This window comes from Podarcis bocagei, assembly GCF_964188305.1.
Source record: "Podarcis bocagei genome assembly, chromosome: 18".
Lineage (NCBI taxonomy): Eukaryota > Metazoa > Chordata > Lepidosauria > Squamata > Lacertidae > Podarcis > Podarcis bocagei.
In genome coordinates this window covers 1,433,582-1,453,917 of record NC_138144.1, presented here as the reverse complement: position 1 = coordinate 1,453,917, position 20,336 = coordinate 1,433,582, and the positions used below count along the sequence as shown (strand labels likewise).

Here is a 20,336-nt window from a genome sequence, read left to right as displayed (position 1 = left end):
AAGGAAGGAAGGGAGGAAGGAAGGGAAAGAAAGAGGAAGGAAGGGAGGAAGGGAGGAAGGGAGGAAGGAAGGAAGGAAGGAAGGAAGGAAGGAAGGAAGGAAGGAAGGTTGGTTTGTGGAAAGGCCTCCGCAGAGAGGCTGCCCTGGCGCCTTCATTACGCAAAGTTTCTCTTGTCATTTTGTCGTTTTCCTCCTGCTGCTTTTATCTCTACTTCCGCCCACAATTTACTTTGACTGTTAATATATGTAAATATATTATAAATAGGCTTCCCTTCTTCTATAACAAGTTCGTCATTTCGCTCTCTTAATTTCGCCGTCGGCTTTGCCGTTTCTGCACAGTCAATCCCTTTCGGCATTCTGCAGCCTCTTAAATGTGTTTGTGGGAAGGAGATGGGTTGTTCGTCGTTTTAACTGTTTGCTTGTGGGTCTTTACCTCGTATTTTGTCCCATGAGCTGCTCTGAGATTTTGTGATGAAGGGGGGGCATATAAATTTAAGGAAGGAAGGAAGGAAGGAAGGAAGGAAGGAAGGAAGGAAGGAAGGAAAGATAGGAAGGAAGGAAAGAAGGAAGGAAGGAAAATAAGAAGGAAGGAAGGAAGGGAAGGAAGGAAGGAAGGAAGGAAGGAAGGAAGGAAGGAAGGAGAGAGGGAGAGAGGGAGAGGAAGGAAGGAAAGATAGGAAGGAAGGAAGGAAGGAAGGAAGGAAGGAAGATAAGAAGGAAGGAAGGAAGATAAGAAGGAAGGAAGATAAGAAGGAAGGAAGGAAGGAAGGAAGGAAGGAAGGAAGGAAGGAAGGAAGGAAGGAAGGAAGGTAAGAAGGAAGGAAGGAAGGAAGGAAGGAAGGAAGGAAGGAAGGAAGGAAGGAAGGAAGATAAGAAGGAAGGAAGGAAGATAAGAAGGAAGGAAGGAAGGAAGGAAGGAAGGAAGGAAGGAAGGAAGGAGAGAGGGAGAGGAAGGAAGGAAGGAAGGAAGGAAGGAAGGAAGGAAGGAAGGAAGGAAGGAAGGAAGGAAGATAAGGAAGGAAGGAAGGAAGGAAGGAAGGAAGGAAGGAAGGAAGGAAGGTTATTCTGGGTGGTTTCCTCACGAATGGGTAGGAAGTGGTGGTCGGGGGTTTGTTTTGCGTTTCTTTTCTAAACCGTGCTGTGTCCCCCCTCCTTTCTTTCTCTCCCCTTCTCCCTCTTACCCTTCCTCAGCCTACTCCGCCCAGGCACACCCCCTGCGAACCGCTTCGTGGGACTAGGACGGGATCCTGGCAGCATCTATCAGGCACAGGTGAGTCCGCCTAACTCTTCCTCGGGGTCACAGCGATGGTGCCGCAGCTTATGGCTGGTGTGCGCGAGAGATGGAGGAATTCCTCTTCTCAGACCATGGTTGGGGGAGACTGCGGACCTCCGAAGGTGACCCTTTGCTTTCTCCATCCTCCCACAGCCAGCTTGACCAGCGAGTGGTCAAGCATTGTGGGCAGCGGCGTAGGAAGAGGGGACGGTCCGCCCCAGGTGCCACCATTGAGGGGGGTGACAAATGATCAAGGAACAATTACTGCCCTACCAGGGCGGTTCATAGGGACACACGTGGCGCTGTGGGTTAAACCACAGAGCCTAGGACTTGCCGATCAGAAGGTCGGTGGTTCGAATCCCCGCGATGACGGGGTGAGCTCCCGTTGCTCGGTCCCTGCTCCTGCCAACCTAGCAGTTCGAAAGCACGTCAAGGTGCAAGTAGATCAATAGGTACCACTCCAGCGGGAAGGTGAACGGCGTTTCCGTGTGCTGCTCTGGTTCGCCAGAAGCGGCTCAGTCCTGCTGGCCACATGACCCGGAAGCTGGACGCCGACTCCCTCGGCCAGGAAAGCGAGATGAGCGCCACAACCCCAGAGTTGGCCACGACTGGACCTAATGGTCAGGGGTCCCTTTACGTTTAGGGTGGTTCATAAAAAAAACTTTCTTTTTAAATGCCTGCTCCAAAGGTCTTCTCTTACTACAATAGGGATTATATAGCTCAGGCATAGGCAAACTCCAGCCCTCCAGATGTTTAGGACTACAATTCCCATCGTCCCTGACCACTGGTCTTGTTAGCTAGGGATGATGGGAGTTGTAGTCCCAAACATCTGGAGGGCTGGGGTTTGCCCATGCCTGATATAGCTATTTGTCAACCACGCCATTTCAGCAAATTCTTGTAGTTTATTACTGTCGGGGCTTCTTCTTCCTTCCACCCCTTCGCCACCAAAGGAAATTCCAATGAAATTATCAGGGGAAACTTTCTGGCAGTAAGAGCTGTTCGGCTGTGGGATGGAAGTCTTCCTCAAAGGTCTTTAAGCAGAGTTCGAATGGCTCTCTGCCAGGGATGCTTTAGCTGAAATTCCTGCATTGCATACGGGGTTGAGATGGATGACCCCTAGGGGTCCCTTTGCAACTCTACAGTCCTTTGATTCAGGCCAGATAGCTAACTTGCGATTCTGAGACGTCCAAAGGGAGGAAAAGGCGGCGAGATGAATGCCTTTTCGCAAACCCGTTTCGCAAACAGACACATTTTGGGTGCGTGCTTTCCCCTCAATTAATAATAATAATAATTAATAATAATAATAGATTTTTATTTATACCCCGCCCTTCCCGGTTCAAAAACCAGGCTCACAACAAATTTAAAACACTTAATTGTAAAAGCAGCATAAAAACATGAATAAAAATAAAATTCGAAGCTCAGGAATCAATTTAGGGGGAATCCATCTTATAAGCATTAGATGATCACCACGGCTGAATTGGTCCTACTTGGGCCAGCGAGGAGACGAGGGGAGAATTAGCTGTGGGGTCTAAAAGCAGGAAATTTTCGTAAAAGATTTGACACGTGTTTGGTCGGGTGTCCGAAGAAGCGATCTGTGTGACCTTTTCCTCCCTCTGCAAAATCTTCTGCCTTCGTCAGGCAGGGAGACGGGGGTCAGATCCACTCGGTCAGCCCGCAAATCTCTCTTTTCACGCACGATTCTCCGTGCCGCAGTTGGAATATCCCAGAGGGCATATATGGGTCTGGGTGTGTTTTGTGGGGGGGGGGCGGGTTTCTTGCGGGGGGAATTGACTGCAGAGGAGAGGCAGTGCGGAGACTGCGGGTGGCTGGCTAGGAGAGGAGGAGCGCGGAGGGGAAATCGCTCTCGCCAGCCGAGATCTGCTGAATCTGCAAAAAAGAAAAAGAAAAAAAAGGAGGGGAGGGGAAAAAGCTTGTTAGACGCAGTAGGAATTATGGCGCAGCCTCTCTCTCCACGCACAAACACCTCCAGCCAAGATGGCTTGCAGGTCGTGGAATCGTAGAGCGATAAGGGAACCCCAGGGGTCATCCATTCCAACCCCCTGCAAAGCAGGAATCTCAGCTAAAGCCAGGGCCGGATGAGGCCCTAATTTCCTGAAAGGTAATGGGGCCCTTTATATGTCCAGCTGTCCTTTGCCAGCAACAAATGGCCGCTGTTTTTTGTGTTGAATAAACGCTATATGGTAATTGATGGATTATGGTAAACGGCGTTTCCGTGCGCTGCTCTGGTTCGCCAGAAGCGGCTTAGTCCTGCTGGCCACGTGACCTGGAAGCTGAACGCCGGCTCCCTCGGCTAGTAAAGCGAGATGAGCGCCACAACCCCAGAGTTGTCCACAACTGGACCTAATGGTCAGGGGTCCCTTTACCTTTACCTTTAATTGATGGACCTAATAGGTATCTCAAGCCCTTTGCACATGTGGCCATGCGACCAGTCCATGCAAAATGTAGGCACCCTATATATAGAAAGGAGCAAACCAGGGATATTTTAGGGAGCAGGCAGGGCCCATGACTTACATCACAAGAGCCTCCATAATACAAAACACTATTGCTGCATGTAGGTTTTATTCTATCTGTTTTTTATCTTATATTTTGGAAATGTACATCCAGTTTTCCCCCCTTTAAACTTTTTTGGGACCCCCAAGAGAGCGGGGCCGTAAGCTATAGATTGTTTAGCTTATATGTAAATCTGGCACCGGTTCACAGCTTTTATTTTTACAGTGGTGGCGCTGTGGGTTGAACCACAGAGCCTAGGACTTGCCGATCAGAAGGTCGGCGGTTCGAATCCCCGCAATGACGGGGTGAGCTCCCGTTGCTCGGTCCCTGCTCCTGCCCACCTACCAGTTCGAAAGCACACCAGCGCAAGTAGATAAATAGGTACCACTCCGGCGGAAAGTAAACGGCGTTTCCGTGCACTGCTCTGGTTCGCCAGAAGTGGCTTAGTCCTGCTGGCCACACGACCCGGAAGCTGTACGCCGGCTCCCTTGGCCAATAAAGCGAGATGAGCGCCGCAACCCCAGAGTCGGCCACGACTGGACCTAGCGGTCAGGGGTCCCTTTACCTTTACCTTACCTTGGTTTACAACCATAATCCATTCCGGAGGTCCGTTTGCAAACCAAAACAGGTGGTAACCCAAGGCGCGCTTTCGCCAATGGGGCCTCCGGAAAAAAATTGTCCATAATCCCAAAAGAAATGGGTTATTTAAGCTGAAATTCTCAGGAAAACGAATGCTGCAACCTGTAGGGACGTAATTTGGTGGTGGTGCAACCCCTATCACTACCACTGTTGAGGACTAGCGACTTGATTTAAAAATAACATTTTAAAAATGCCGAGTTTCTGGGGAAAGCAGACGCTGGGCTCAGCGCTAAATTTTCGCACCTGCTGTTTTCCATCGCAAACACACGGAGAATGATTATTCCATGCCTGGTTCTTGAGTTTTTTCAGGGAAGTGAAATTCTGGAGGCTTTTGGAGGGGATTCACCAACAGAAATAGTGATGGTCTAAGACTCTTCCTGGGTCTTTTGGCAAGAACCCAGCCGCTTATTCCTGCACTGAAGGGGACTGAAGCAAAATGATCCCCAATATCTCTTTGAAAACTATAATTCTATGTCTGGAATAGCTCTAGCTAGAAACAGAGTCAAAAAGCCTGTGCTGCCACCTGCTGGCTATTTGCAAAAACTACACGCGGGTGGCGCTGTGGGTTAAACCACAGAGCCTAGGACTTGCTGATCAGAAGGTCGGCGGTTCGAATCCCCACGTTGACGGGGTGAGCTCCCGTTGCTCGGTCCCTGCTCCTGCCCACCTAGCAGTTCGAAAGCACGTAAAAGTGCAAGTAGATCAATAGGTACCGCTCCGGCGGGAAGGTAAACGGCGTTTCCGTGCGCTGCTCTGGTTCGCCAGAAGCGGCTTAGTCCTGCTGGCCACATGACCCGGAAGCTGTACGCCGGCTCCCTCGGCCAGTAAAGCGAGATGAGCGCCGCAACCCCAGAGTCGGCCACGACTGGACCTAATGGTCAGGGGTCCCTTTACCTTTAATAGGCAAACCTTACTTTGCAGACGACCCCCAAAGTATCTGGCTAGCATTTTTGTTAGGTTATATTTGTGATATTGAAAAAAAAATGTGGTTTTTTGGGAAAAAAATAATTTTCTCTTGTTTTCACTTTCTCTTTCTCTCCCCTCTTGTCCTCCAGTCCTGGTATTTAGGTTAACCGCAGCTTACATTTGGACCTTCATCTTCCTCACCCCTCTCACCCCCCCTTCCGGGCTTTGGGCTTCCTCCGAGGAGAACGATTCACCCCCACTCCTGACCCCCCCGGCTCAAACCTTGATGGCAGCGTGGAGAGAGGGGCAACAGCAGACTTGGCTTCGGAAGTCCTTGGCGCCACGGGAAGAAGGTCCAAACTTTTGCAAAATGTTTTTAAAAACGAACGAAGCGAAGACTCGCCTGCCCAGCCCGCAACCCCGTCAGACAAGTCTTGGGGGGCCACAAACACTACTTTGGATAGAGGACATATCGCACTTCGCGGCCACCCCGCCGGTTCCGTTCTCAAAAGGGATGTTATATGCAAAATGTTCCTGATCTTTTTTCTCCCCTTGGGAGTGAAGGGGTGGAAAAGAGAGAGACTAGAGAGGGGGGGCGTAATTCCTGGCCTGCTGCCGCCCCCTCCAGCACCTTCCCACCCCCCACACCGCTCCCCTTTTGTACAACGCCTTCCTTCTCCAGAGAAGACGACGGAGCGCCGCGCACGACGGATCTCCGCGGTGTGTCGAGACGGCGGAGGTAGCAAACTCCTTCTCCCGCGAGGGAGAGAAGCTGGACACCTTTTATGCTGCGTCTGTGGCCCCAATCCCTCCCCCCCTACAAAATAACCTGCGCTTTGCTTCCCCGTAGGGGAGGTTCTGCCCGCGGCACCCACCGCATGACAGGGTGTTTGGCGAGATTTCTTCGGCGGAGGAAGAACGGAGCGCGTTTCCGCAACTGCGCTCTTTCCACCCAGATGCGCGTAAAAGCACGTTTGAAAGATGCCATCTTCGGGAAAGGGGGCGGGACGGGCGGGGAGGGGGGCGCAGAAGACAGGGTTGGTCAAAAGGGGCTGTCGGTTGGAGGGTAGACCCAAGCTGCGTCCACGCAAGCCGAGCCCTAACACCGCACAACCCTTTAGAAACTTGAAGGGTTGGTGCGGCACGACTTCTTCCAACGCCAGGCAGGGGGTTGGATACGGCCGTACGCTGTGTTTAAACAGCACCCCCACCCCAATTTCCCGCATGGTACTAGAGGTCTGTCTCGAACCCTTGCCTTAAAGTTGGACGTGAGGCCGAGAGAACGGGTTCCCTGCCCAGCCCACGCGGAGAATTGCCATCCTGCTCTCTTACGGGGAGCGGGTTTGTGGCCGGGGTGGGGGTCCGCGTCTCCCCTCAAGCCCCCCACCTTTGCCTACCTGCCTGGCAAAACCCCTTAGGAGTGAGGTTTGGGAAAGGTAACGTGCCAGCGGGTTTGCGGACATTTGAGGACCGCGCCCCCGGCTCGGCGGGCGAAGGGGGCTTGGGGAGGGATGTGAGCGAGCTGGTGGCATCCCCCCTCCCCGTTCCCCCTGCAAACAACCCCCCCCCAGCCCTTGTGTACAAAGAGCTATGCATGTTATAGTTAAACCAGCTATGTCAGGGGGGTGGCGCGGATGGCGGCGAGGCCGGGGACGGGACTGCTAATACGGATTGCACATTATTATTGTTGTAGGAAATGCACTTTGAAAAGGAGAAAGGAAGGTGGGGGCGGGAGGGGGAGTTTACGTGGGGGGGGGACGAGGTGAGGAAGGCCGTCTCCCCCTAGTGCTTTTTTGTTATTCTTTGAGGGGGGGTGCTGTCAAGAGGAGACCACCAGGGAGGCACAGAACGAGGCCTTATTGGAGTGAGTCTTTCAGGACAAAATAGCTGAATCCAGCAGAGGCGTGGGGAGGCCATACCTTACCCCACAGTTGCCCCCTCCCTCTAGGACTCAATTTATCCTTTTCCTCCCCATTCCTGCCCTCCCGCAAGCCCCAGACCGTGGAGCCCAGAAGCCATCTCTGACTGGTACAAGTGCCTACATTTTAACACGCCAGTCCTCCTCACCGGGTTACGGAGAAAGCGGCGGGCGCAGGCCCCGATCCGAGCTGAACTTGTAGTGCTCCGAGAGAGCGTCATTTCAATAACGCCTCGCACCCCAACCACCACCCTCTTTTCCTAGCGAACACCAAAGCTTTAAAACACCACGGACCTGATCTCCTCCCGTCGTTCGCCAGAACCGTAGAATTGCTGAGCTGGGAGGGGGTCGCCCCCTTTTCCCAGGGTCTCTGAGTCCAACCGGCTGCAACGCAGACATCGCAACGGAAGCATCCGCGACAGAGGTCTGTGCGAGAGTCCGTGTGGCACTGCCGATGCCAGAGTTTTCTGCAAAGTCGGGGAGCGCCGCCTTCGCTTCAGACGGGTCCTTCTCCTCTTCAGCAAAATCGAAGATCCTTCAAAATGATCCCCGGAGAGTTTCCCTCTGCGTGTTCAGAAGCGATCGAGGCTCTAGGGAGAGACGTGTGAGGTGCAGAGGACATTGCAGCGGTCTGCCCAAGCAGACCAGCCGGAACGACCACATGGTGCGCCAAGAAAGGAGAAGGAAGTTTTGGAAGCCGTGGAACCGCAGTCCCTAGTCGCCGGGAGTTTAGGACCGTCTGCAAGGCCGCATTCTCCCTGCCTGCGCTCTCCAAACTAGTTTCCGGCGTTCGTTGGGGGGAGAAGCCATGGCGGTTGTCCAACTGGTGGGTGTTTTTGCACCCTAGATGTGCCAGGAAGAACCCAGGTGACATTTTGATCCAAAATGGAGCTTTCCACCGCCAGCCCCAGAGATGAAATCCATCCTTGGGTGAGTTTCTCCCCAACATAAGCACCAGGCTGGTTTTTAAGCCCCCAGAAGTCTCGAATCTCTTCCCGTCTCCTAGCTTAAAGATCTGAGATGTGAGGGGTGTTGTTTCTGGTTTTTATATGTTTGGGGTGGTTGTTTTTTACCCAAACCGGTTTGTGGCACACCCGATCTCCTTCGCCCAGGAGTCTCTGAGCCTTCAGATGTACAAAAAGGAAAAGAGAAAGAAGAGGAGCTGTGAGCTTTTGAGAAAAGGCACGGACTTCTCCGGCGCAGCTCCTTCGGTCGAAACAGCAGCGGTTTTGGGGGACCTTTGACCTGGTCTCGCGCGATTCGCAGGAGGACTTTCCCCCGTTCCCGGGGGTCTTCTGTCTTCAGCCCAGCTTCGCGGCCTGAAAGATTGGGGCCGCGGTGCCTGTCGCCCCTCTGAATGATGCTTCCAACGACGACGTCGCTCGCGACTTATCCTCAGGGGCTGTGGCTTCTCCGCCCACCTGGGGCTTGCGTTTGCATATGCAAAAACCCACCTGACCCCTCCTGACCCCTCCACTTCCTCCTCCGAGGCCATGGGGGAGGGGGAGACACTTTGCTAGGTAACCCCAAGGCCCTCCCCTCCAATGGGCAGCGTTTGGCAGAATGGGAGGGCAGTTCCCAACGAACCTTGTTTACATCTCTGCACCTTTATATAACGAGAAATGTTGACGCCAGGTTTAGCCAGTAGTGGGTGGGAGCGGCCCACAACCCCGTCCCCCCCCCCCCCCGGAAAAAGACATGGGTTTTCTCCAAGCTGAAATTAAACCACAAAGCTGGTTAGCTTCCCATGGGGGCCGTTATTATTTTTTAAAACGGAAATCATAAAGCGTATATTTGCAATTGGTGGAGAGGTTTCCGGAAGGAACCAAGAGAGATTTTTTTAAAACCCTTTGCCACTATAGACTGCATGGTGCTTTCGGAACAGGAACTCATGTGACCTAGCTCAACCAATCAGCTGGCTGAGAATGTGTGCATGGCAAGAATACATAAGCCCCGCCCCCTTCTCGCCTCCCCCCCAAAAAAACTTGGCTCCGCCTCTCCGATGAGGAACGAAACGGGGTGGGGGTTGGGAGAAGAAATCCACCGCCCCCGCCCCGCCCCCCCTCCCCGCCCGAATTTGCACGAGAGAAAACAAAAAACGAAAAAACGAGAAAAAAAAGAAAGATGTTTTATACCACATAATGTGCCTTGCCTTCTACAGAAAAGAAAAATGTATTAACTTTAATGAGATTTAATGCACAGATCTGTTTGCATGCTTTTAATGCGTGTATGGGGTAGGGGGAGATATGCAGGGTGGGTGGGGGGAATTATTGCCTTTTTAAAAAAAATAAAATCAGCATTACGGACGGGGTCGCGCGAGGGCAAATTGCAATGGAGGAAGTGAAGCGAGGATTTTCGGTTGTTGTTTTTAATTCTTTCCTTTTTGTGTTGATCCCGAAGTTTCTGAAAGAGGCTGCCGGGTGGCCGAGATGGCTTTGATGGGGTTCGGTGTTCTGGGCTTGTGCAAAGAGGTGGGGCGCGTTTCTGCGCACACAGGTTCGAATTGGCACGGGTGTCTCTTCTCCCGTTCACAAACTCATGCGAGGCGCACGGGCCGTTGTACTCCCTTTGTCCCACCCCATAAATGCCCCTGGAAAGAAGGAGAGGGCCAGAGAGGGTCACACGCCTCTTCAACTCAACAGGTTTGGCGGCTTTGTGCCGTTCCCACAACCCACCTCACCTGTTTACGCGGAGGCAACCGTGGCGTCGGCAAGGGGGTGAATCGGGACCGCTCTCAAACCGTTTCCGGCCCTCGCGGGCCACACAGTCCCTTCCTAACTCCTAGGATCATTGAGTCGGAAGGGATCCCACGGGGTCATACAGCCCAACCCCCCGTAGCGTGGGACTCGAATCCACAACCCCGAGATTCGACGTCTCGCGGTCTGCCGGCGGAGCTCGCTTTGGGGGCTTGTAGCATGTACAGAGCTCTGCTGGGACTCCTTCGATTGCCAGCAGTCCGTTTTTTGGGGAGGGGAAGTCGTCACACATTTCAGAGCGATTGATTTCTCAGAGGCGGTTCAAGTACCTTTGTGCTGGGAGTCTCACCAAGTCAGAGTCCAGTGTGTCTTTAAAAAAACAAATGAACCCCAAGACATGAGAGGCTGTTAGCTGTTTCCCCTTCAGTTCTATTTGCACTGGCTGGGCCTCAACAAATCATAGTATTGTACAGTTGGAAAGGGGACCTCAGAGGTCCTCTATTCCAGCCCCCTGCAAGGCAGGGATCGCAGCTAATAATAATAATAATGTAATAGTAATAGTAATAGTAATTTTATAATTTGCACGATGCCCCATCTGGCTGGGTTGCCCCAGCCCCTGTGGCCGGCTCGAAACAAAATGTCAAAAACACTATAAAACGTCAAAAACTTTCCACGCAACTTTGATTTAAATACCCTACAAGGAAGAAGAGTCCGTTCCGAGGGCGTTCCCCTGTCTTAACAGCTCTTGCCATTTCCCCGAAAGAAAGTTGGAGGTCTCTGTGCCCGGATGAGACCCAGGGTCTCTCTAGACCAGCAGTTCCCAAACTTTTTTCCTTTCATCCCATAATAAGCTCATCTCCCATGCCCGCCCTATAAAAAAAGCATTTGAATAAGCGATTTGCAGGAGCGTAACAACAGAATAAAATTCAAAATGGCCGCGATTAATTCCACACTTACGCCAAATCCGATCGAAACTATTTAGTTTAATGAACTCAGCAAAGCGAATGAACAGTACAGTCACACCTCGAGTTACAGACACTTCAGGTTGCATTTATGGGCCCACCGAAACCCGGAAGTACCGGAACGGGTTACTTCCGGGTTTTGGGGTCGCGCATGCGCAGAAGCGCTAAATCGCTCTTTGCACCGAAGTGCAGAATCGCAACCCGCGCAGATGCGACGCTGCGGGTTGCGAAAGTGCATCCTGCACGGATCACGTTTGTAACCTGAGCATCCACTGTATTGGTTTTTCAGTGCCCCTCAACTGCCCCCTTGCCCCCCTCCAGAATCTCACTGCCCTCCAACGGGGAACTACGAGCTTCAGGAAGGGCTGGCCTGTAGCAACCCCCCAAAAAACTTGTCAACAGCATTTGCAACATGATCACCCCAGATTGACCCCCCGGGCACCCCAAAAATGGGACCAGCCTGTCTCTTGCTCCTGCCACTGGAGGTTCCGCTTCACCATCACCCCCCCAAACACACCCCGAGAGACGAGCAATGAGAATTTGAATCCTGCGCCGCCACCCGCCGGTCAGTGCTAACATGGGGCGGCAAAGGCGATTTCCGCCCTGGCTGCGGTTCCACGTCTTCCAGTCACGAACGCAAATGAAAAATGGGGAGGGGTTCCCCCCCCCCAAAATGCGGCACCCCCCTGTAGGTAATCTCTTAATTATCAGCGGCGACGAAATTAAAATGTCCTGCCTATTGGATGAGGTGGGGGCTAGGCTTGAATTTTGCAAATCTTGACGACTTCTTTCTAATAGGTCAAAGTTGGCAAGCATGGCAGAGAAGGACTGATTGGGGGTTTGGGGGGAATGTCCTCTCCCCCCTTGCCCCCGCTTGCAAGAAATCCCCAGAGAGCTTATTCCAGCCCCAACTTTCTATTTCCCCTTGCATTCGGCATTCGGTCTCTGGAGTAGATTGAGGGAGGGTCAGACGTAGGTGTGTGGATGTTTCGAAGTGGGGCGAGGTGCAGGAAAATACTGTGAGGTTCTAGGTTTTTTGGAGGGGGGCGTTGTTTGTTTCAACAGAAAGGTCTTTGCATGCTCTGGGTTGCAAGCAAGCCAGCTAACTCCTCCAGCGTTTGAGAGCAGAAGAGGGCGCCCGCCGCCTCTCTGAGTGAGTCTCTGCTGGCTTGGCTGTCTTCCAGTCCCTTGTTGGAGGGGTTGATCTGTGCCTGCAATACTGCTTTGGGCTGGTGAGAATGCAAGAGGGGTGCGCCGGATCGGGCCCGAGCCCTGCTCTCCACTGGCCTGTCCTTGGTGGGAGTGAGGAGATTGTCATCCATTCAGAGCCCAGGCTTGGCAGAATTGAATTCTTTCCTAAGGATGAGCTGTGTCTGGTTCAGTGACTCATGCAGAGAGAGAACAGCGGACTCCTTTGAGCACCCTGAAACTAAACAGGCGAGGGCAGGGATTTTTAAGGTGGGTTTTGTTTTGAAAAGTTGATATCAAAAGTAGGGAAGCAGAGATAGCCATCTCTGTTGCTACCTCTTGTCGGTGCCTGGGGGAAAGGCAGGGTTTTCGGGGGGGGTGCAGCGGGGGGAATTAATGAACAGTGGCAGAATTGTGCCATAGGCACATTTGAACCTAAAGGTTATAACCAAGGGAATCACCACCCCAACAGACCTATGGAGATGTGTGGTTGTGGCTGATTTGCGCCCATTAAATCCGATGGGTCTTCTCTGAGGTTCCAACCCTGTTTTTCCCTGATGCCAGAATCCTTCCATCCTATATCTCCCTCCCCGCCATCGTCCCCCCAAAATGGGACATTTTCCCCATCTTAAAAAAGGAACTCTGTGAGCGTCGGGCGCGAGAAAAGTTCGTCCTTTTTTAACTCGCCGGCTTTCTGCAATTTCGCTTGCTTTCGTTCGGTTGAGCAGGTGGGATGGTGACTGCGGTTTGAACGCTTTATAAAAAGGGGGGGGGGAATAGGAAATTTCCATGGCAGCTGGCTTCCGGGAAAGCTCTGAGCGGTGAGGTCTTTCCCGACATCCCAGAATACTACCTACTAAGGCTGCAAAAGCTAAGAGCGCCCTTCCTTGTTTGGAGACCCCAAGAAATTAAAAAATTCTGGAAGGAACATAGTCCAGGACTCAGCATGAGATCAGGTGATTGACATGTCGGTAGCCTCGCCGGCTTACCAAATTTAGCTCCAAATTTAGCTCTCGGAATATTTACACCCATGAAAATTGGCACGCTGTTGAATCCAAGGGATGGATAAAAAAATTGGTTCAGTTCGCATTTAACTGCAGAGCAATCACATTCGCCCTCCCCGAAGGAAAACCGAAACACAACCGATTTTTGAAAGTTGCATCGATCTGAATTTTTCAATGAGGTTCTCTGGCCAAAGAACATTTGCAAAAATAAATATGCATTGAAAGAGGAGGGGAACGGTTCGCGAAAATGTGCACGGCAGTCAAAAACCGCATGTGGGGAATGTGTTCGTTGGGAGAAATTTGCATGGGAAAATGCCGCTGAATTTTCGCGAGGGCTTTATTTTTGGCGAATTGCTGCGGAAAGCCGTGAACTGAATCTAAGAGTGGAAAAAAATTAGAAAGAGAGGGAAAGGAGGTTGACAGGTCCTTCCTCGCCAGGGAGCAATAGATGTATGGTGGAAATGCCATTTTAAAAACCCTGACATTGTTAAGGTAAGAGAACTTATTAGCCACATTGATGACGTCAATGCATTTTCAGGTTAAGAATGCATTCTGTAGGCAAGAAAGGCAGCCAGCACGTTTGCAAAGCTAAGCAGGGTCCGGTGTGGTTTCGAACTGGATGGGAGACCGAGTGTTGAGATTCTGGCATTGCAGAGGCCCCTTCTAACTGTAGAAGCCAACTCCTAGGGTCCGAGGTCCCTTCGGGGTCCCCAATAAACTGTCTGAGGGGACCGCCTCTCTCCAAAAGTTGATGGGCATCGCCGTTCAAATGTTGCATCTTGCGATCAGTTGTGCAATCGGTTATACTTTCTTGCCCTTCCCAAAAAATTTATTGAAGTTGGCACCCCGGATTCCAACTCTGATTCTGTAATTCTACCGGATCCATCTACACCCACCCCAAAATGCTAAAAAATAGTTCACCTACTTATTATTATTATAATTATATATTAAGCACTTAATTTTGGTCTGCTGGTATATCGACCAGCAACTGATGGAAGAGGGATCTAAAATAAAATAAACGAAAGCACCTTATTTACTAACCACAAGGCAGGCACCCATCCCAGATCTGTGGGGCAGGGTGCTTCGACTTCTTCCCCCAAGGCGGCGCCGCTGAAGATGGAACGTCCTGCCCCCCAATTTCCCACTGACCTGCACGATTCGCACTCGCAGCCCCAGAAAGCACAGCTTTGTGTCGCTTGCGGGGACTTGTGGCCGCCCAGATGTCTCTGAACTGCAACTCCCGTCTGTCCTGACCATTAGGCCATACTGCCGGGGGAGGACTGTTGGGAAGTTGGTGGCAATGGAGTCCTTCCATCCTTTGCCACAAATCTACAAGCTGTGAATGGGAGTTTCTCCGCAGAGCAGAGGCTCAGGCATAAATGCGGAAGCTTTGCAGATTTGAAGATTTGACCCTTTCCTGGCAGGCTGTGGCCTTTAACCTTTCCTGTTCGGCCGCTGCCCCCAAAAGAAATCGTAGGCATATTGTAAATACAGCTGGAGATTGCCGGGGATTGAACCTGCAACCTTTTGCATGCAAAGCTATTGGCGTCTCCTAAAAACAATGCAATATTCTAGTCCTCATTGTCCTGGGTGAAGGGTTGGTTTAAGTAGAAACCTGCTTTATACTGAGTTCGGCCCCCTGGGCAGCCTACACTGGCTTGCAGCAGCTCTCCAGTATTTTGGAAAGCTTTCCCCAGCCCTGCTGGGAGCTGGCGTCGGGAATCGAACCCGGAATCTTCTGCAGGCACTCTGCCCCTGAGCTGAGACCCAGAAAACAGGGCCTCTCATCCTGAACAGCCCCACCTCCTGAATTGGCGGAAGAGGGGAAAATCAAGGTGGTTTGCGCCGAAATTCTCCCTGCCTTTTAAAAATAATATTGAGGTGTTTGGGCGCATTTCCGCAGACACAAATAAAAACCACAGATCAAGAGCCTTGCAGCAACCGCACCTATGCAACCCCATCGCAGCTGCTGCACTTACGGACTTATTTCTGTCACCCCCAGGTGGCAACAGGCGATCTTAAGAGAGGAGGACGGATGTGCAATTGTTCCAAGGCAGAAGACTTTTCTCAAAAAGGAGGAGGAGGAAGGGGCGAGGCCACGGGAACCGTAAACGGAATTGGGAACTAAGTTAGGGGGTGAGGAGAGAGGCGTCTCTTTGTGGGGGTACATGATGAGCGTCGTCGCCCGGAGGCGATTTCCGACTCGCCCCAGGCGAGCTGCCGACAATCAGGGAGGTGAGGAAGGAGGGCGGCTGCGGGATGAAGAGCGGGTGGTGAGAAGGAAACCCCGGGGTGTTTTTTGGGGGGGGAATCCCATCCTGCCCCCCCATGTGTGTGGGGTGCTACGGCCTTCCGACAGCTCTTGAACTGAATTGCATCCTCCGTTCCGTCTGGCTAGGGAGGTTGAGGCTGTGAGAGTCCGGCCACAAAGGGAAGTCTGCTGGTCCTGTGGGTTTCCATGAAGCGTGGTCTGAGTCCAGTCCGAGGTCGAGGGAGCAGTATTGAGGCCGTCCGTCAAAGCTGAAGCTGGGTCCAAGGCAGGGAGTCGGGTGAGGTCAGAAGATCCGGCAGGACAGGGTGCAGGCAGGAACTGGCTAGCGACAATGTTGCTCCGGCAACTTGGGCCTGGGGCTGGCCGGCTTTTATCTGCCCCGAGGCATAGGGTGGCCCCGATCCTCTGGTGACTTGCCTCTCCTGGCCTGGAGGTGAGCACTCCTCCTGCAGGAACTTAGTTCCCTCCGCCTCTCTGCCCTGAGTCTCTGCAGCTCAGGAGAGGCTGGAGGGTTCCCAGACCCAGAGGCAACCTCAGCTTCCTCTGACGGGGCTGAGAGTGGAGCACCTGCAGGCAATGGGTCCTCCATCACCTCAGGAGCCAGAGCAGACTCACCTGAGGACCCAGCACAGGTGAGGACCCTTCAGGCTCATGCCCCAGCCCCAGCTCAGCCGGTTCTGGAGGTGGGGACTCCTGTGCAGGCTGGGATCCCTCAGGTTCAGCCTCCGAGTCCGAATCCCAGGCCATTACAGGAACGCTGTTTGTTCACCCCAGTTCTGAAGAAGCACTCCCCTTTCCCTTTCTTTGGAGTAGAGGCATTCCTCCATCTCTCAAGTGCAGCCAGGAATGTTCCTTAGAGCAGGGACAAGAGGTCCCCTCGCCCTGGTCCTCCAGGGACACGCCAAGCTCCCTTCGCCCCCGACCGTCGGCGACGAGAACTTCCCCATAGCGCCATTCGCACTGTGGACTCTGTGCGAGGAAGTCTACTCCCACTTCTATGCAAGGCACACACTCGGGGGGGCGCCCTCCTGCCTTCCTCGTGCACTACATATTTTTTATACTTTGGGGGTGGTTGTCTGAAAGGGCCCTGTGGGGGCAAAGAAATCATGTACAGAATATTGTATTTACCTTTATGGTGCTATGCCGGAAAGGGGGCGTTCTTGGCGCCTGGGTGACGCGGCGACTCGCGTCCGACGCGTCTCCCTGGGTGTCTCCACCCTCCCACCCATAATCGCTTCCCGGCCCCCGACAAGGTGATTTAGTTAAAGCGATAGGTCTTTCCCCCTTTTCTTTCTTTTAAATGGGTCTGGCCGGAGGGTCAAAGGGCATGAGTGTCTAAACTGACAATCCTTCCTTGAAAGCCAGGATAATTTGCAATTTGGCCAGGGTGGGGAGCACTGTGTATGTATATATATCTATATCTTTTTTAAAAAGAAAAAGAAAACTTCTTTTGCAATATAATTTTATTAAATTGCTGCTTCTCTCTCTTTTTTGTTTTTGAAAGGAAAACACACACACACAAACACCAGCTTCTTTTAACTTGCACATTTGTGGATTCAAGGTGGGGAGAACCTCTCCCCCCCCCCAAGATTCGGGGGGGGGGGCAGTTGTCCCGAGTGAAAATTAAGAAACGGTGGGTTTTGAGTCGATTTAGGGTTTTCCGTGGTCCTCAAAAGGTCTGAGATGGTGTTGTAGCAGGGGGAGACACCGTAAGCGTTCCCCGGAAAAATATTGGCGTGCTGATGGAAGCTGCCGTTTGACGACGGCTTGTAGGATGAGACTATGTCCCAGCAACAACCCCCAGCTTCTGCCCCCCCGAGTTTATTTCAGAAGGGACCTAGAAGAGCCTTATCCCCAGATTTCTCCCGGCTTCCTTTCAAAACGAGCTGCTTCCAAACAGAATCAGCCTGCGCGTGAAACGCTCCTTTTCCGTCTCTGACGGAACCGCTCTGAATCCGGTTTAGCCGAGGACGCTGAACAAAAGACGTGGGAGCGGGAGGGAGGTGCTCCCATCGCGGTCGAAATCTGGATTGAAACCGAATTAAGCGTGGGCGTGACATTCGCCCTCCGACGCCAGTCGGAGGAGCGGCTGCTTAATTGCTCTGTCGATCGCTGCATCCGTTTCCCCAAACCCTGAGAGTTTGGGGGAAGTTGTTATTTGTGGGGGCTGCCTTTGGAAATAAGGTTTTTATTGGGATCAGTCGTGGTTTGTTTGCTTTTCCTGGCATCGCCCTTTCTGCTAACACACACAGGTTTCCCTGTCCCGTCTCGAACCTACAAGGTTGTGGCGTGCGCTGTGATTTTCTGGTCCCATAACCTGTCGTCGGACAATAATATGGCAAGGACAATAACTGTATACTCGCGCCAAGGAAACAGAAGCCAGCAGCATTCTGGAATACCAAAAATATAATTTATGCTGTGCCTATGAAATTTACTGCTGGATTGTGTTTCCTTGAACCCTAATCACTTATCTACCCCGGGTAATTTTTGCTCTTGTAAATCTGCGTTGCTATATTATTATCCCCCCCCCCCCACAGTGGTATGAAAGGGCCCCAAATTCAATACTGGAAGGAGAGATTTGGCACCCCTCATTCTACTCCCCTCCTGGCTGATGCAGTGCTGTCAGGATTGGCCGAGGGGTAGATCAAGTGGGTGGGGCTTGATTGAGGGGAGGAGCCAGGTGGGCGGGGCTAGGTTGGTTGGCACACCCACTCGCCCCTATTACGAGTTCGGTCTGATTCAGGAAAACTTAAACTTGCAGAACTTTCCATAAGTGAAGGAATCAAATGCAATCAGATATAGCTAGATGGCTGACTACACAAAACGCATTCTCAGAAATCGCACCTATACAAACGAAAGAGTTATTAACTGTCCTTGACTACAAATAAAACGACGATTTGACACGGATGTGATTTGCAGCCGTCGAAGGGACAGGGAAGGGAATTAATTTGGTTCGCTTTTCAATGCGATCAGCCCAACATCCTGGGGTCCTTCGAAATCCGAGCGTCCGCAAACTTTGCAGTGCAGATCTGCAAACGCCGCCCTGCAAACATTGCCGTATTTCAAGTTGTCGAGCTACTAATTCCGTCATTGGAATCCCAGGGAAATCCTGTAGATATAATGCACTATATTCCAATCAATTGTCTATTAGGGGGGAAATGCATGGTTGAGGCAAAATTACCTGCAAAGCAACTACAGGGGTACCTCGGTTAAAGAACAGTCCGGTTCAAGAACGATTTGGTTTACAGACTCCGCAAAACCAGAAATAGTGTCTTGGTTTGAGAACTTTACCTCGGTCTAAGAACAGAATCCGAACGGTGGAAGGGCACCGGCAGCGGGAGGCCTCATTAGGGAAAGCGCGCCTCGGTTTAAGAATGGCTTCGGTTTAAGAAGGGACTTCTGGAACGGATTAAGTTCGTAAACCGAGGTACCACTGTCGATTAATGGGAGCGGATTTTTCTGCGGGTTTTTCCAAAGCAAACAGATGCTGAAATTGAATGTGAGGAAACTAAGACTTGACCAATTTATCGGCCCGTACCGCTTTTTCCGACAGCACTGCACAGCCGGGATGTCGCCGTCCCCAAGACCTTGAGCCACACTTTTCCGTTTGTGAAGTTTTATCCTTTTGTGTTCATGTTCCCTGTTGTCATTGCCTAGTCTGGAAGAGGAGGAGGAGGAAGAGGAAGGGAACATTGGGGTGGGGTGGAGAGATAACCAAGGCAAGAATGTTTCTCAGAGTCGGGCCAAGACCTAGCTGGCGACGATTCTAATTTCCTTCAATCTTTATTTCCCCCGATCCCCTCTTTTCCGTATATCTGACCAGAAGTTCTTTTTCTTCCCCCGACGGTGACGCGCAAACACACTTCTGCCGTTTATATTTTACAGATGTCGCAATAATAGTTTACTCTATCGCTTGCTGCTTGCTAAGTTAGCACACATATACACAGTGTTGTCCACGCCGGGAAGAGTGAACTGAGACCGTTTCCCGGCCAAAGAGGAAATGGATCTGGCCTCAGGGGCGTCCTGTCTACACCGCAGCCTTAAACTGGTTTCGCGGCCGGCCTTTCTCTGCTGGGAACGGTGGGTTGCACAGAACCCGACTCAGAGCAGATGTATTGGAAAGTTGCACATGGGACCCTTTGTCTCGAGCCCATCCTTTCGTTCTTCAAGGGGTCTACTCTGAGCACAACGAACTCCCGAGCCCGGCCCTCTCATGCTGCAAGCAGGGATCATCAACCCACAGTTCCCAGGCGCCTGGCTAAACTACAGTTCCTGAGGTTCGTTGGGCAGTTGGGGTTTGTGTGGAGGTGTCGCTATACAGTGTAGACGTACCCGACGGAACGAAATAATCGGCTGCAACTCAGATCTCGGTCTGCCAACACAGCAAACTGCAATTCATCTCTCTCTCCTCATTTCAGCCGGGCTCACCATGGCCTCCCATTCACTCACAGGCTTCCTTTTCTCCACTGCTTTTCACAATATTTGATTCTAGCATTCGTCATACGCGTACTGTTTTTGTTTTTGTTTTAGCCAATGCACTTTTCTTCCTTGTTTTTTTATTTTAAAATGTACCATTATCCGAAAGCCGGCTCTGGTTTTCGTTCCTTTTCTCTCCCCACCCACCCACCCCGCTCACCCCCCACCCCCTATGCAAAAGGAAAATAAAAAAATAAAATTCCAAAAGGACAATTTAAAAAAAAATGAGAAAAAAATAAGAAAAAGGGTGAAAAAAAAATAAGAAAAAAGTTGCAAAAAATGAGAAAAAAATGTATAAAAATTAAATAAGCTATGCTTTCAACTCTCTCGCAGCCTCTTGTGTCTTTTGTATATGCAAGTCTCTAGGTTTGCATTATTATATGCAATTATTATATGCAAATAACTGAGCTTTTCGGCCTTCTAAAAAGAAAAGGGGAAATACTACATTGCAAAGCAAGCCTCTTGTGTCTTTTGTATATACGGTGTATATA

General features: G+C 51.5%; 1 protein-coding gene and 1 long non-coding RNA gene across 2 annotated transcripts in view; both read left to right on the top strand.

Moving 5' to 3' along the window:
• The window catches only part of NFIC (nuclear factor I C), an 89,629-nt gene extending 83,985 nt beyond the window's left edge, over positions 1-5,644 (top strand). Inside the window, 3 exon segments of the mRNA XM_081177848.1 lie at positions 1,192-1,197; positions 1,200-1,270; positions 5,479-5,644. Of these exon segments, the coding sequence (XP_081033974.1) occupies positions 1,192-1,197; positions 1,200-1,270; positions 5,479-5,496 (95 nt within the window). The 3' untranslated portion in view covers positions 5,497-5,644.
• A 2,231-nt stretch (positions 5,645-7,875) lies between these two features.
• LOC308577779 lies at positions 7,876-20,172 on the top strand. The gene is made up of 2 exons (XR_014003678.1): positions 7,876-14,286; positions 14,318-20,172. It is a non-coding gene; the product is annotated as an uncharacterized lncRNA (long non-coding RNA).
• Positions 20,173-20,336: the final 164 nt, after the last annotated feature.